A 17,209-nucleotide genomic window follows, 5' to 3' on the forward strand; every position below is an offset into this window, starting at 1 on the left:
CCATTAAGAAGATGCAAGTCAAAACCACGAGGAGATACCACCACACACCTGTCAGAATGGCTAAAACAAAAAGTACTGACAATACTAAGTGTTGACTAGGATGTGGTGCAACTGGAGCTCTCAGTATTGCTGGTAGGAATGCAAAATGGTACAGTGACCTGTAGAACAACTTGGCAGCTTCCTGTAAAATTAACTGTATACTTACCATATGACCCAGCCATCCCACTTCCTGCTTTGAATGATAAGAGCAAAATTATATACTTTTAGAAGTAATTGTTGTAATGAATATATTGGTTGCCAATCTTTTGAGGGAAAAGTAATTTAAATCTTAAATGAAAACCTACGATCACACTAAAACCTTACGTGAATGTTTATAGCAGCTCAATTCATAATCACTAAGTTTGCAGACAACCCGAATGTTCGTCAACAAGGGAAGGGATAAACAGGCTGTGGTACATCCATACAATGGAATAGTACTCGGCAATAAAAAGGAACAGGCTTTTGATTCATGTGACAGCTCAAAGCCATCTCCGAGGCGCTGTGCTGAGGGAGAAACACCATTCTGAAAGGATTGCATACTGTGTGAGCTCGTTTACGTGACCTTCTTCAAAAGACTAAATTATAGTGAGGGTGACCAGAGCAGTGGTTGACAAGGGTTAGGGGTGCAGAGAGGGGAAGGGTGTGGTGACTACAAAGGGAAAGTGGGAGGGAGCTTTTGGGGGATGTGTCTTTACTGGGGTGGCAGCTACATGAAGCTACACACGTGTCAAAATCCACAGAACTATACCACAAACAAGCCAATTTTACTGTATGTTAATTTATAAATTAACATAAAATCAGGTCATTTAATGTGGCCTATCACTATGTAGCCAAAAGTTGATGATGGAAACATTGTATCATTCCACCGATTTCCCAGCTGGGGCCCTCGGCAGGGGTACTGCTGGTCTTCTCTCTGACAGGAGCATCTCATTATCTCTGAGCTCTTGCTCACAGGGGTACCTTTGCTTAGAATGTCTTTGCTTTCCAAATGTCTCTGTTTTCTGAACAATACAGCACCTTTAGGCTGTACCACCTCATTCTGCATCCACCTGTCCACTTTAGTTTCCTATAAGCATCTTACCTCTCCAGCTGGATTTTAATACTTTGGAGGAAAAAAGAAAAATTTCTATGTGATCCCCAAAGCTTCTGACAGTTCAACCCCCACAGTGGAGCTCCACAAACATAAACGGGTGAAGGAACAAAGAAATTCTCTTTCTGCTGTGGCCCCTTGAGAGAGCGCCCACTGGGAGGCCCAAGGCTGGTCCTGGGGCCAGAACCCACGTGATCTGAGCCTCCACAGTGCATGTTAGGGCTTTTGTGTCCTCAGGTGTGAAGCGGCCAGATTGAAATGGAGACCCACGGAGAGGATTTCAGCTCTAAACTATGAGGAAGAGGCCGCCTCTGAAGAGAGGCCAAGGCGAGAAACACAGTTCCCCAGTGAGGTTCCTGTCTCAGGGCATCTCCCAAGCCCGGGCCTGGTGCTTCTTCTCTCTATTTGTGCATCACTAAGGAGCTTTTGTGGCGAGGACAGGAAGAAGAGCAAAGACATGCCTCAGTCGTCATGGCAATGATGCCCTCCCACAGGGAGGGGGAGGGGCGGGCGCTGTAGAAAGTCACCCTTGAAAAACTTGTTGTTGTAGTAAAATATACATAACCTAAAATTGACCGTTTCAGCCATTTTTAAGAGTACAGTTCGGCGACATTAAATAAATTCACACTGATATGCAGCCATCATCACCATCCATTTCTGGAACTTTCTCATCTTCCCAAACTGAAACACTGCAGACATGAAACGCTAACTCCCCACCTTGCTTCCCCTCCCCGTCTTGGCAACTCCCATTCTGCTTTCTGTCCCTGTGGCTCTGACAACTCCCTGTGCCCCATATGGCGGAATCATGAGGCATTTGTTGTGTTGGGACTGGCGTCTTTCACTCGGCAGGTTCTCCGAGTGCATCCACATTGCAGCAGGTGTCAGAATGTCCTTCCTTCCTAAGGACGAGTCATATTCCATTGCACGCACAAACCATTCATCTTTTGATGGCCACTGAGGTTGCTTCCACTTTTTGGCCACTGAGCTGGGTCGCCTGGTCTGACCCAGACCCTGTGACGATTGATCTAGTCTCGCCTCCCAGAACTGAAAGGGGATGCCCAGACTTCAACTCTCCTCCCCTCAACAGCCTTAAAGGAAACTGGCAGTGCATCCCTTTATTCTCTGAACGAATTCCAACACATGTCCAGACACTGATGCTCTTCTGAGGCCGGCATGCAGGGATGAAATGAGCAGTCCACACACAGCCGCAGGGGCGGCCGGGTGGTGAAGCCCCGCTCTGGCAAAGAGGCCCTGTTCAGGCATGTGCAACACATCTTGGGGCTTCACGGTCAGTTCATGGTCAGAGCAGGGCCAGTCTTTGCCTGGGCAGGCCTGGTGAGGTCCTCTAGAAATAGTGGATTTTGGTTTATTTGTTACATTTTCCAATTTACGGGGAGTGAGTCCTTATCATTTCTCATATGTCACAGTAAGCAAGGTGACGTGTTTCCCAGGATGGGAGAGAGGGGAGAGCACCACGCCTGGAGGAAACACTAGGAGGAGGAAAAGGAGGTGAGGGGATGATGGCAGATGGGGTGAGGCTCTCGGGCGAGGCACCAAGGTGACCTTGCAGGCCATCAAGTCCAGCTAGGGCCAGTCCCTGTTGGAGGGGCCTGAGGCGGCTGGAGAGCGACAGCAGCAAGGGAGCGTCCCCTGCTGAGACCCTCGGAGCCTGGGGCCAGCCACTTGACTCAGTTTCCTCCCTTCAGTCGCTCTGTAGTCCTCAGCCACTGCCCCAGGAATGCTTGTGATGCATCAGGTCCCTTCAAGGAGACCCAGTGGCCGCGGGCTCCCCAGCAAAGGAAGGAGTTTTATTGCTTAGTTTGTTTTTAAGACCTGCATTTGGTAATTATCTAATGAAGCATTTTTTAACTGTAGTCACTAAGGTTTTTTTTAAAAAAACCAAAGTTGTCAACATTTCCCAGTTCTTTGCTGAGATTGGTGTCTCCTTGTCCATGACCATCCTGTCCCACATCCCTCACTTCCTTGGTGGGTACTGGAGGGCCGAGGAGGAATTCGAAGGTCAGACGCACGATAAAATAAGAACTAGACGGAGGGGCAGCCATCTCCTGTCCCAGCGCGAGCCATTGGAAAACGAAGGGGCCCGAGATGCCGCAACCCAGCATGCGTCCACCGGCCCGTACGTGAGGCGAAGACAGTTCGGCAGGGTAGCTCCAAAGTAGGTGGGGCTGGATATTTGGGACAGGCAAAATTTGAAAAAATTAACCTAATATTTTTTAAATGGAAGCTTTTCGATGGTTTAGAAAAATAATACATACTCGTTATAAAGATGTCAAATCAAATGAAAAAAGAGCGTAGAAGAAATTCTGCCCCTTAGGGAGGAGCTTTGCTCCCATTCTGATGAGCACGTGTTCAGACCTGGCTTTACGCGTACGTAAAGAGGGATGTGCAGGCGCCCTGAACCGGGACCACGGTGCCACCACAACGTTAGGTGTCACTGTCACAGTCCTCTTTTACTGCATCATGATTAATAAAGCAACAACAAACTTCTTGATGGCAAATAAAACAACATTATGTTGAAAAGTTTTAAGCACCATTGGATGAAGTCCATGGGATAAAGGACAACCATTTCGTTAATTTTTAAAGTAAATTGCTCTTTCCATCAGCCTGTTGCATTGTACTGGTTTTGGAAAATTATGATTACTCTCCCTCCATATGTGATAATGTCCTTCCCCAGCAGGGGGAGCGCGTGCACCTGGCTCTGGGTTGCCGCCTCCTTCCCTCTCCGGACATGAAGGGATTTTAAACTATTTTCCAATTTGCTGGAAAGCTGAGAGTTCTTAAACTTGCAAGTAATAACAGGAGATTAGTTTTCGCCTGACAGGCTTGAAGATCAATGGTCATCAAATGGGATAAAGATCCATTCCTTTGAATGTCGTGGCTGTTTTATGAAAATAGGAAGAGGCATTTGTCTGCGCCATCATCTGCATTTGCATTGGATTAGAGACAAATTGGTGGAGTTATTCCCTCTCAGAAGGAAACTCTGTATCTTGAAAAAGTTAATATCCTCTGTGCCTGAGGTTTTGTGGTTAGGGAAAAAAAAAAAGAGTTCTAGCTCCTGCTTTATTTTTTATCTGAGGAATTTAAACTCCTCCCTGAACCCACCATCATAATGTCAGTGAATAAAATCCTAGTGAATCCATGGTTCTGGGGTGTGTCCTGCCTCTGTGTGTTCACCTCTCGCCGGGGCTGGATCTGGGGCACAGCTGTCTGCTCCCTGTGGGACCAGGCGTGGCCCAAAGGAGACTTGAGTCCCTTCCTCTCACTGCCCAGGCGTTACTCTTCTTTGTTTTCTTTACTGGATGAGTGATATTGGATGGGGGCAAAGGAGGAGCCAAGAGAATAATGATAAATGACTAGATACATAAGCATGAAAGAACGAACTGGAAGATTGCCCAGGTGCGGACTGACGGCTTCTAGTGGCTACAAAGTAGACTAGAAGCGTGTTATAGGACCAACTCTCTGTCTGGTATTTTAAAACCCAAACTCCGAAGTCTCGCACACCTGCACTCTGCCCCTAAGATGAAGAGCGTTCATAATGATGCGATGACTTGAGGTGCAGTGCAATATTACAACATCTTTTTTAATATCGTTAAATATCCTTGGCTTCCTCCAGATACACATATCAACAAAAAGTACATTTTGTTCCTCCACTTTTACTCTATTTTACTGTGTGCTAGTTTTGAGGAAATCGGGGCTTCAAATACAGTAGTATCTAGTTGGTAGTGTCTGCTCCATCTTTCCTGCATGTTGGAGAGCAGTGGTGAGCTCTGGGTGGAGTTGTCATTTGGAAACCTTTGATAAACTTGAAATTGAGCTTTGTCATGGAGGTCACCAGTGGAGGTGTCCCTCTCACCAGCTTTCTCCAGCTCAACCCACCGCTGGCCCTGGGTCTGTTACTACAGAGACCTCCAAGTGCTCCCAGTCTGGCCATCAGCCTTGGTCATGGACTTTAGCAACGTCTCATCCCATGAAGGGAAGCCAGAGATGGAGGCGGCCGCAAGCCGCCCGCCTTACTCTGGGAGATGGTCCCTGCCATCATTTCAGAAGGACACGGTAGAAAGTCACCTCTCTGTTGATTGTCTCAGAGATGTCCAGGGAGTGACAGCCAGTGGCTCAGAGCAGTGACAGTTTTCTTTTTGGCACTTTCTTAATCAAGTAAGTCATCTAGGTTCTAGGAATGCACATTTCTGTGTATGGCCCCAAAGGATCCAATGTAAAAAAGGAGCACAGAAGGCCATCCTACTTGCTTTGAAAACATGGGGTGTTCACGTTCTTATTTTCACCCCCACCGCTCATAGACCGAGAATGCTGCTCAGCACACCTGAAGTGACCACCCCACTGCCCAGATGTGGAAATGGACACTCAACGGGATGAAGGGATGTGCTCTTGGCCGCCACACTTCCAGGCCAGGGCTCGAGGCTCTGGACGGCGATGCCACGCGAGACTCCTGTGGTCTCCGTGTGGGATGAGGGGCTGAGGTTCCAAACCTGAAACTCAGCAGCTGGTGGAGACATTCACGGGCTAGCCATGGGGTAAGGGAGGAGAAGGGAGTTTAAAAAATGGTGGGCTTATTTTGTTTATTTTTTCCAAGTTTGTGGACTTACCTTATGTTAAGCGGTGAAGCTATGATGAGCTAGAAATAAAAATGTGCTCATATATGAGGAAAATGCACCTGTTGATGGAGTCAGTTAGTGATGTCAGTTAATATTTAGAGGATTAGAGAAGCCGCAATTGCTGTCCTTCACTGGAAACTAACCAGTCCCTATTTATTTTGGTAAATACTGATAGATACAATAAATGCGAGTCTAGTTAATGAGATGAGACTTTCCAATTTCGTTATCCTTTTAAAGGACGCAGCTCTATGTAATTAAAACCAGGGGCTAGTCGGCTCCCACTTTCATTGGAAGAGTTATGCCTGGACACGAGCGGATTGTATTGTCTATGTTATTCTATTTGTTCATGTGGTTCAAACCACCACCCAGCCAGCCCTCAACAAACCAACATGTCTTTGACACTTAGTCCTTTAACTTACAGGTTAAACACTGCAGAATTCCGTGTATCCACAGTTGGCATTAAGCACACATTCACTCAGGCGGTCTCACCAGTGGCCCTGGGATTGAGGGTGTAATGGAATCGGCATTTCGCCTTCTTGTTTCCCCGAGAGAAATCTCTGATTTGCGGCACTCACAGGAAACGCAGATCAGGCAGCTAAGCGGTTGAACTGTTTAACTCGCTTGGAGCCACAGAGTATAACGGTGTCATTGTTTTTATGAACTGCTGACAATAGGCTGAACAACAGAGTCATATTTGGAATCCATAAAGTGATTTTTTTGTGTGTGAAAGTGGTAATAAAACCAACTACACTTCTTCCCTATCGTATTCTTGGTGGTCAAGAACCATGAATCCTAGTTCCCCATGAAATGGATATACTTTCTCTCTTGGTTCCCGTTTCTTCCATGGCTTATAAAACGCTTTAATCCCTCAGAAAACTTATGTAAAATGATTGATCCTCCCTAAAGACCTTCCTAAAGACGCAGGAATAGTTCCCTCCTCTCTATCGGATGGCTCCTTACCTTGCTGGCCACACCTGTTTCCGCCGAGGCACTGGGGACGGGGGAACAGGCCTGGGGACGGGGCAACAGCGCCCTCTGTCCACCCACCTCTTTGTAAACCCTTGGAGGGGAGGGCTTGTGGCATCTTTATGCCCCCATGGTGACTGGCCCGGGTGCTGAACTAGCTTCCAATACAATAAATATTGTCCAACAGAGCACGTGTACGAAGGACACAAGTTTGGGGACGAAGTGGCACACCTGTCTGTCAGCTGTTGGCGCTTGGTCTTTCTCCCTCCGAGGACATTCAGATGGAAGGGTGTAAATCTCCAGGGCAGGTCTTTCCCCTTGTCCCTGATCCCAGGGGCTGGGGCCCTTCTCAGAAATCACCGGGCAATTCCATTGCCTCGCTGCCCTCTGGCCGCACTCGTGGTTTTGTTTATGTGTTTTTCAGAGAAAGCAATTACGCCATTTCTGGTCAAACAGCTCCTATTCCGCCTCAGGAGAGGGTGTCGGATTTTTCTGGCAAGGTCAAGACATTCTAGATTTTGCAGTCTGGAGAGAATTCTTTTCTGTCTGAATGATAGATGCACTGTGCCCTGTGTTTTTGCCCTTTGCAAGTTTGAGAATATGTTTGTTCCAGAATCATTGACTCGAACGAGTTTGCCTAAAGCCGTGGGCTTTTTCTGTCTGTAGAGAGAAAGCTGAGCAGGAGAAATTCCCTGGCAAACCTTGATTTGGATGGAAATTTTAGGCGATCTGCGACGGTTCTGATGATGTTTCCCCCAGATGCTGGAGAACGAGAATGCCAGCGGGGCTGCGGACGGCTCGCGATAGTGGCTTGTGGGTTTGGTGTTACTGCTGGTGGTCTGCTCAGGTGGGACTGTCACTGCCCTGTGATTCCAAGTGCGAGAGCATCTGCTTGGGCAGACTGTGAGGCTGAAGGCAGTGATCCGAATGCGGCTGCCTGAGACGCGGCGGGCGGGGGCATCCGCTCTGTTCTCCTGCCGGCTGCTGTCTCGCCTGAAAGGAGGAAGCTCAAGTGCCCACTCCTCCTCTGGAAGGACGGCTTTGCCTCCATGCGATGGTGATGAACCATCAGAATCACAGACCTCTTGGCAATGACAGAAGGAACCTCATGGAACGTGAGCATGGGGCTGTCACCCTGGGCACAGAGACATGGAAAGTCAAACGTCACAGCCCAGTGCTCTTGCACGGTAGGTAAACCCTTCCAGGACCATGGCTTTCTGACCTGGGATTTCATCTCAAAGGGAAGAGCTTCTGATGCCTTGATTCCAATGCTCTCATCCTGGAGAGTGGACGTGCTGGAGGAGAAGGCAATGGAGGTGGGCAAGCAGCACCTGATGGAGCTGGAAGCTGTTCTCAAATGGGTGACAGAGTCATAAAAATGGTTGTGTATTTTCCACCTGGCCGCTCTACCATCTTGTCTCTGTCTTTGAGGAGCAACCTGATGCACAGCTTGCTCTTATGGGTCGTTTGTTGAGGATCCTCCGTCAGGCGGATGTCAGTGATGACCCGAGACCAGGAAGCAGGCCACTGTCACTCGGCTTCTTCCCTGTCTCAGGAAGGCTCTGAGAGCTCACTGCTAAAGGAACCAGGTCATCTTCCCCACAGGAGAGGCTCATCGTTGTCCGTTTCCCAAATTTAGGACAGCTAGAGCTGGTGGTGAGAGCAAAACTGGAGCCCAACTGTTCTTCCTGAATGTGGCTTTTTTTTTTTTTTTTTTTTTTGGTGAGGAAGATTGGCCCATGTGACATTGGCCCGGGGTAACATCTCTACCAATCTTCCTCGAGTTTGTGTGTGGGACACCACCACAGTATAGCTTGATGAGCAGTATGTGGGTCTGTGCCCGGGATCCGGGCTGGTGAACCATGGGCGGCTGAAGTGGAGTGAGCGAACTTACGCCTCTGGGCCAGCTCCCTCGAACGCGGCATTTTTGAGGCTTCTTTGCTGTCTCCTTTCAAAATGGCGGGAAGTGGGATTAGATGTTGGCCTTAACTACTCTGATTTTTTTCCTTTGCTTCCAGGCACCCATTTTTAAAGACGTCACAGTGTCTAAAGGGTGTAGGAGGCTGTTTTTAGCATAAATGTCAAGCTAACTTCACAAAGGAGGCATACACCCAAACAGTCGCCCAGGTGCCCGTTCTTGGCTTGGAATTCAACTACCTCCTGGCACAGAACGTGGACGAGCAGCTTAAGGCAGGCAGGGTCTGAGAAACCGCCTGGGGAAGGAACGTTGCAAGAGGCTCTTGAGCAGGTGAAGGCCGAGGGCTGGCTGCTGCTTCAGCGGGAGCAGCCCCCGAGGTGGACGGTGTGGCCGGCTGGCCCCGCCTCCCGGCCGCAGTGGCAGGTTCCCCAGGGAACTTGGTCTGCTCTGGGTCCCCACGGCTGGACCTACAGGGCCCATCAAAACATGCAGCCATCAAAATTGCTGCACTCTGGTCAGAGCCATTTATTTGGAAAGTGGAAATCCGATTCAGAAAACCTGGAGATGAAGTTCCAGAGAAGTCTCTGGAAGGTCTTCCAGCATGGGCCCACCTGGGAGACTAGTGGCTGTTTCTCACAAACAGGACAGCCTCCGACAAACCGGACGCACACTGAGCCCTCCTCCCCATCACTTCTGGACGGCGGGAGCTGTGTGATCACAGGTGGCGACGACATTTCCCCTCCCGACTTAAAGGCAAGACCGGTGGGGTCTGGGCTTCAGAGAAGTATTTGCAATCATTGAATGTGACACTTTCACTATACAGTTGAGGAAACTGAGGCCCAAGAGCAGAAACACAGTGGCCCAAAGGTTGGAGCTGGTGAGTGGCAGAGGGGGAACCGGGCCTCCAAGGGCCAAGGCTGCGCCTCTGAGTGGCTCCATGGGGTCACCGGGATCTTTCCACAATAGCTGGGTGTCCGCGCGGACAGGTGGGGTTTGATTAGACCTGTGTTTGCACAGGACTGGGCGCAGAGTATTTGCCTCTCGTAACTCTCTCGTTCGGCCCGGGACCCCCAGGGTCCTGGAGGGACAGGTGGTCATCTTTGCTGTTGCTGCTGTGTTAGAGATGAGGACAGGAGCTCGGAGAAGACGAGGGGTGGCCAAGCAGTAGACTCAGACCCACACATGTGGGTTGATTCTCTCTCCGGCTCTGCCACCCGACAAAGTGTCTCTGATTCTCTGAGCCCTAGCGTGCCAGGGCTGTCAGGGGTTCAGAAACAGGGAGAACATCTTTGGGCACCTCTGTGGGTGCCCTCAGCGGCCAGGTGGCCAGCCAGTGTCCTCTCCAGGCCAGCAAGGACCGTGGTCTGCGGCCATGGAGGCAGGTGGACTTTCAAAGGAACCACTAACAGTGGTTTGGTGGCAATCAGAGGCGGAGGCTTTCCCCTTGCTGCTCCTCTCCAGGGGCCCCGACGGGGCAGAAACGGGATGGGGGAAGGGGGACTGAGGGGCCCTGAGTGAGGCTCTGTGCGGCTGACAGCACCCTGCACCCTGCTCTGGGCACCTTCCAGCTCCTTCCATCCCCGCACCACGTGCTCTTCGAGCTCAGTGGTCCAGCGCGTCTACGCAGCGCCCACCTGGGGCTCAGAGGCTGAGATGGGGCTGACGCTGAGGGCAAGGCGGCAGGGCAGACCCATGAGGGCACTGAAGAAAAAGGGATTGCCTCTATTCTCACGGAGTTGTCTTCCCCCATGGTATATTTTACTCCTTGTTTCTCCCTTGGGATTCTTGCTTTTCCAACTTGCTTTTGGGTTCTCAAACACTATTTTATTTGTTTACTGTGCCCCCTCCCTGCCTTCCGCAGTCATGGTCGATCCCCTGAGGAACTGAGCACTGTGTTCGTCCTAAGAAAAGCGTCCAGTCTCCTGGAATCGAAGAATTCCTAGGGAGGAGTCTGGTTCTTGAGAAACCATCGACAGCACTGGAACAGTTTGTTCTTTGATGTTACCTCCGATTTCACAGTTGGAGGGTCTTCTTACCCGTCATGGTATATTTGCAGGAAGAGAGGGAGAGAGACAGAGACACAGAGAGAGGCAGAGAGAAGGAGGAGTGAGTGTCTGCAAGGTCAGGGTACAGAACGTCAGCTCGCCATTGTCCATCGACACCTTTGGACTCTCCGAACCACAGGGGAAGAAGGAAGTTTTCGGGTCTGAGTCACACGGCCCGACACCATTAGTTCCAGCGCTGTGAGACAGCTGTTCAGCTGGTGGCTTCGCCCGTCGGCTTTTCTCTCCTCTGTGGGCCTATTTTAAGTGTGCTTTGTTGTACAATCTTGGACCACAAGTGCATTTTAAAACCACTAAGTGCAACCTGGCCCTTGCAATCCTTTTCCTGTGGCGGGTGCATTAAATCTACTCTCTAATAAACATAACTCTCTTCTTGAAATTATAAAGAATCCCAAAGTGCTGGAGGAAGACACTCAAAATAATCAAAAGCTCTTTCTCAGAGAGGAGAGAGACGCCCCTGGCTTCTCCTCGCACTCAGAATGGGAACGCGTGGCCGTGCGGCCTGGAGATGCCCTGTCCCGGAGGGAGCCCCCCTGCCCGCTCTGTGCTCAGCCAGTGCAGCATCGCCTCCCGGAAGCATCAGGCACGGCTGTGCCCTGTCCAGGGGGCCTACTGAGAGGCCTCCATGTTTGGAATATGGTCCTTGAAGAGCTCATTGCCATCGGTAACAATTTTGGGGAGCCCGTCGGCGTGCGTCTGTGTAGCAACTTTGCCTGTGGTTTCACCTCACGCCTGTCTTCGATTTCCCTTCAGTCAGCGGACACATAGATACCATGCACGTACAGGCACACGGCCCTCTGGTGCTTCTTTACGTGTTTTAACATCCTCCCAGTGTATGTTCTGGCAGGCCGGTCCACATCCTAGCTGGAGCAGAATGGGGTGTCCATAACTGAACAAATGTAAACGCAAAGAGCCTGTTATTGGAAACCACAGTGTGTCCTGTGTACCCACGATGTGTCCACTGGAGGTCCAATCTCGGGCGGCCACACAGATGGCATTGTGCAGAATACTTGTTATTTTTGGCCAGATTTTCAAACGTATGCACAAAAGTCAGTCTGGGATGAAGACGTGGGGGACAGGGGTGCTCCTTTTCCTTCACCAAAAGATTTTTTAACAGAGAAAAATGGAACATTCTGTTGAAAATTTCTTATTATCACCTGAACACCAAAGCCCCTCCCACTCTGCTTTGGGTCCGGGGATTCCTGGCAAGGTCTCCGCCTCTCCGTGGAGCGGGTCTGCTTTCTCATGGCAATGTGTCTCCAGTGGAGAGAATAGGGTAGGCAGGCGGCCAGTGGCTTCAGGATGAAGGGAGCAAGTGGCCACCTTTTGGGGCTTCAAAAGTCGGCAACTTTGCCCATCCTTTGCTGTCCCCTTGCACACACAGAGCACTGGCTGTTGCAGGATGACAGTGTGCCTTCAGGCCCAGCACCGCCTCTCACAGCCTGGGGACCGCAGGGGCCCCTCCCGGGAGGGCACCGATGCTTCCGGCTGGCTTCACTGCGGCTGGAGTCCCAACCGGGCCTGAGTGTCCCAGGGAAATGCGCCTCCCAGGCCGTCAGGGGCCCTCCCTAACTTCCTGGGGTGGAGGTGTTTGCTTTAAATAAAGAGCCGCCAAGAGAGCTCTTCAAAAAGCAAGCACGGTGACTCCAGCTGGACACGACTCAGGAGAAATGCAGGCTCTCAGAGCAGCGTCCCCCACCCCGCTGAGGCTCTCCGGGATGGAGAGTCAGGACACTGCAGCTTCGGGGACAACCCCTTCTCCTGAAGCCAGCCGCGCACCATCACAATTCTTCAGGCCCCACCCACCCCCAAACCTCAGGACTCAGTCGAACGTGTCAGAGCGACGCTCTCGCTATTTCCATGTTCAAGCATGTGCTTTCAACACTTTGCATTTTCCCAGGTTCCAGAAGCCAGGCGCCCAGGCCCAGAGCCTGCCCTGATCTGGAAGCACAGACCCACAGACCGGCTCGTGTGGCGGCCGCCCGCAAGGCGTGAGCAGCGGTGTGACTCCCGGGGGACTTAGGGACTCCTCTGGGGTCCTTCCTTTCCTGGTTCCCCCCTGCCCTCTGCACAGTCGCCTGGAGGTCCCCAGCACTAGGAAGCAGCCTCTGCCTGGGAAATGGAGGACAGATCACAGCGCCTGTCCTCCATCCCAAGGGAGGCTCGGCCGAGCTCAGGGGAGGACGTGAGTGACGGCCGGACCTCCCAAGAGCACGTCATCTAAGAGTTTAATTCAACTAGTGTTTGGTGAGCGCACACTATCTGTTAGGCACTGGTTTTCAAAGAAGACACGAACACAGGCAGGTCAAGGCCACGGTCACAGGCCACCTTTCCAAGGCCAGTGCTGCCCACTGCCTGTGGCCCAGCAGGCTCGCGTGAGCTTGTCGCTGCCCCGACCCTGCAGCCGGCCCTTCCCGGCTCTTCTGCGTGGGCTCCCACATGGGGTCAGGAATCAAAGGCAGCTCCCTGGCATCCCTCTTGAGGGTTTTTTCTGTCTTCGAACATTTTCCTTTGTTTGCTTTCCCTTAGAGCTGCCCCACTCGCTTTCCCAAACATGACCTACAAATGCCCCTTGGCCAGGACCGTGCCCCGGACACCACCTGCGTTGACCGAGGATGGCAGGCAACCATGCTCGCAGTGTGACCCTGAGGAGGAGCGGCCAGGGCGGCGTCTTACCTTGTACATGTTGCACAGCCCGGGCCGGCTGTGGGCATGAGAGGGCAGAGGGCTCCTGCTCTGCTTGAGCCAGGGTACCTGCCAGAGGGACACAGAGTGGCCATTTGAGTCCACACGGCACGCTGGCAGAGCCCCAAGTCCTCCAGCAATGTCCTGTCCTGACCTGGCTTGGCAGGACCCCAGGCAGCAAGGAGGGGGAAGTGGAGGATGAAGATTAGAGGTTGAGGGGCGTGTGAAGACAGGTGGGTGATGGACCAGTGAGAGGCCAGGGGTTAGGGACACCGGGAAGGAGAAGATGGCGGCGTGAGCCCCTAGGACAGACGGATGGACGTCAGAAGAAAAGGAACAAGAGGAAGGGTTTAGGAAAAATTCTTTCCTTTAGAATCTGTTCTGGAGCCCTGTACCTAATTACGTGACCAGATTTTCTTAAAATTGTAGCAGGCACCAGACGCAAGGTTTCTGAGCAGTAAAGAAAGCCTCTCCTGGCTGATGGGAGGAGCCGAGGGCTCTTTGAAGTCTGTCACGGAATAGATCCATTTCACACTCAGTTTTATTTGTGGAGCTTTATTTATTTTTTTCTTTTGCAGCCACTGTGCCAGCTTCTGTACTGGATTCACAAGTGGAAATGCTCCTGCTCCGGAGGTGAGCGTGGCTCTCACTGTGGGCGTTTTCAGGTTTTTTTCTGGAGCATGAGGACCTCATTTTAAGGGCACCAGAGTGCTCAAAATCGTCAGCAACCACTGGAAGTTACACTTTGTCACAGACATTCTTCCTTGCTGCTGGTGAGGTTCAGGAGTTTAATATTAACAGGAACTTAATATTCCTTGACGTGAGCTATGCACTAACCTTCTCTCTCTTGTTATAAATTTTCCTAAATAGGATTTGCTCCTAATTTAGTGTTTTCCCTATTCTATTAGCTATAAGACAGCACCTGCCTTATCAACCCACTGTGAGCAGCGTGGTTGAGAGAATATTATTACAGCACCAAGGTAAACAGGCTGCAGAAAGTTCCTCTCTTTTGACCTTCCATAGCAAAATGGCGTAAGAGAGGAAGCGAGAGAGACAGAGAAGGAGACAGAGAGAGAGAGAGAGGAAGAGAGATAGAGAGAGACAAAGCTTTATAGTGGTCAAGAGACAAAATCAACGCAATAAGTTTCAAGAGATGTCTTGCATTGGCTACAGATGAAATGGATTTTTAAAAAAACAGGGTAACAGCTTGTTATGCACGGAAATAAACAGTCGTTATGACACAGAAAACTGTTATTGCATTCTAGAAACATAATTGTAACGTGAACAGACCAGGGGTCGGGAGGCAATTCTGTGGTGAGTGTGGGCTTCGCTATACGACTGACTCATGATCCATTCTCTGCACAGAGGCGATTTCCACACCAGCGGGAAGTGCTGGTGCCTTTACTTCCTGGTCGTGGGTACTTAACAGGGTAAGACAACTGAGTACTTATTTTACAGTACATCTCAGGGGGTGAGCCTGTGGTGGTCTCCCTCTGATAAAGCCTGGTTGTCCCCACAGGGAGGGACGCCCTCCCAGGGAGAGTATGGGCAAGTCCACCTTATATACGTGGTCAAAAGGCAAAGAATTTTCTAATTTATTTTCCTTCGATTTGAGGCAATGTCGCTCCTTAATGAAGAGGATCATCTCTTTGAGACATCTGCAGGCAGCTCTGGGGGGCCGGTGTGAAGCCCCCTCTCTTGTCACACCCAGACTTCCTGGTGTGCGGCAGACAGGGGCTGGCGCAGAGGGAGCCCGCAGCACTGAGACAGGGGCCGGCCCCCGGGGAACCGACCGGCTTACAGCAGCACAAGGTCCCCCTGCCCTCGTGGGCAGCCTGCCCTCCCAGCAGGGGCCGGGAGAGGGACGACAAGCTTTCCTCCCACGGTGTGAGCGGCAGAGGGATGCTCCACACCTCATGTGGACACATGCTCAGCCTGATCAGAAAAGCAGAGTTTCTTCAGGAGAAGAAGCGGGAATATGAGCAACACAATAGGAGGGCTGTGCCCCAACAAGAGCTGGGGAGACAGAGGCAGGAAGAGCCTCTTATAGAAATCGTGTGTGTGGCTCCCTTGGAAGAGTTCGTTTTTCTTTAGTTTTATTCTCCCTTTTGACTATTTTTTATGAAGAAGGATGATCTCAGAGCATTTGAGAATGTGGTGACAGACATAATGGAAAACGCTGAGAGAACACATTAGACCAGAGTTTGATGAGAGATTTCTCAGTTCTCATAGATTAAGTCAATTCCTTAGTGGGCTCTACGCGAGCTCTGGCGAGTGGTTCTCTCCCTAACGAAGATGTTTTTCTCGGATGTTGAACTAAGCTCTTCATCAACCCATTAGAATTGCCTGTTACCAAATGGCTGATCCTTTTACCAAAAGGGAAATCAATGGCGATGGAAAGGAACGCCGTAAAATGGAAATGAGTTGAAGAGCAGAGGAGTTAGTCCGAGGGTGTGCTGGGAAGATGTGTTACACAGATGAATGGAAGACAGATCAAAGTGAATTGCATAGCTCTGCTTTTACGCCTAGTTTATCAGTGACCCCAGCTTACCCTTCATCTTATACACGCACTGGCATTCTTAAGAAGAGCCAGCCCACCTTGACCTTCCAATTCTCGAGGGTTTCTCTGACACCCTTCACACGCACCCTCCCAGGGACCGCAGGAGGGGCCGGTCTCTGTGCGCTCAACCGTCCAGTAAACGCTGTTGAGCACACTGTGTCCCAGACATGCTTCCCCAAAGACTTGCAGGACGGCGCTTTGAGAGAAGCATCAAAACTAGAACAGACATAATGGAGAGACTGGGACCGAGCTGTCAGTGGAGAGCAAAGAACGAAATGTCTGTGTGTGTAAAAGCAACGAGCGAGAAACTGACCTCCGGGTGCAGGAATGGCCGGCGCTCAGCCCTCAGACTCACTTGCTGGTTGGTCCATCAGGAGGCCCCGAAAATGCCAGTAACAAATGTACTTAGTAAGGGAGGGACACCAGAAAAGACAACTTAAAAAATGCACATGCAATTAGTACACCATCCTCGGTCTGTTAAAATGTTTAATAAATGCATAAAAAGGAAGAAACATATATATAGCGAAAGTTTATCACAAAATCAAAGTGGAATACAATCACCAGAAGGCAATCACCATTAAATACATCAACATAATTTACAATGTATCCCTCACACAGAGGACGCAGCCAAATCCCCACCCACACAGGCACAGAACACTCCAATTCAACCACCGCCTCTTTAAATAACAGTGGACAACTGAGGCTCTGGAGGCAAGAGGAGGACACAGGGACTGGCTGGTAGCTGAGCCGGGGAAATCACTGGTCAATAATTGATCAGGGTAATGATCCTTCAAAATGAATTCCTATAGGAAAATTTCAACAAGTTTTTGTTTGGGTGCAGAAACAAATACACCCACCACATCTAGATTTTCTCTGGCCAGATCTCTTGGCAAAATGATGCACTGAGTGGCAGGGTCGTTGCCATGGAGACATCCTTGGAGAGTCTGGCTCTGGGTGCACTGAGGCATTCCTGTGAGTGAACGCACTCATAGCACAAACGAGTGAGTGCAGTTCCGCTGGCCACTGACTTTGGGCTGCACACCCTCATGGAGTGGAGCCCCCACTCACTTCCTACTGTGTCCTTCACATCATCTCCAGATGTTACACTCCCTGTAGGATTACAGAATATGTCTACAAAATTAGGGTATCGTGTTAACAATGAAGAATTAAGTTACTGTAGCATTAAAACGTGTTAAATGAAATTAAAATGCAATGAAAAAAAATCAGGGAACAGAACCTCATGATTAATTTACA

The 17,209-nt window shown here is 50.4% G+C and overlaps 1 protein-coding gene across 14 annotated transcripts in view; it reads right to left on the bottom strand.

The window, feature by feature from the left end:
• MBP (myelin basic protein) overlaps nucleotides 1-17,209 on the bottom strand; it is a 141,056-nt gene that overhangs the window by 19,630 nt on the left and 104,217 nt on the right. For 8 of the 14 annotated variants that reach the window (XM_070275076.1, XM_070275072.1, XM_023648011.2 and 5 more), the window contains one exon: nucleotides 13,387-13,464. In XM_070275076.1, the coding sequence (XP_070131177.1) occupies nucleotides 13,387-13,464 (78 nt within the window). 14 annotated transcript variants of the gene reach the window in all.

Source organism: Equus caballus, chromosome 8 (assembly GCF_041296265.1).
Source record: "Equus caballus isolate H_3958 breed thoroughbred chromosome 8, TB-T2T, whole genome shotgun sequence".
Lineage (NCBI taxonomy): Eukaryota > Metazoa > Chordata > Mammalia > Perissodactyla > Equidae > Equus > Equus caballus.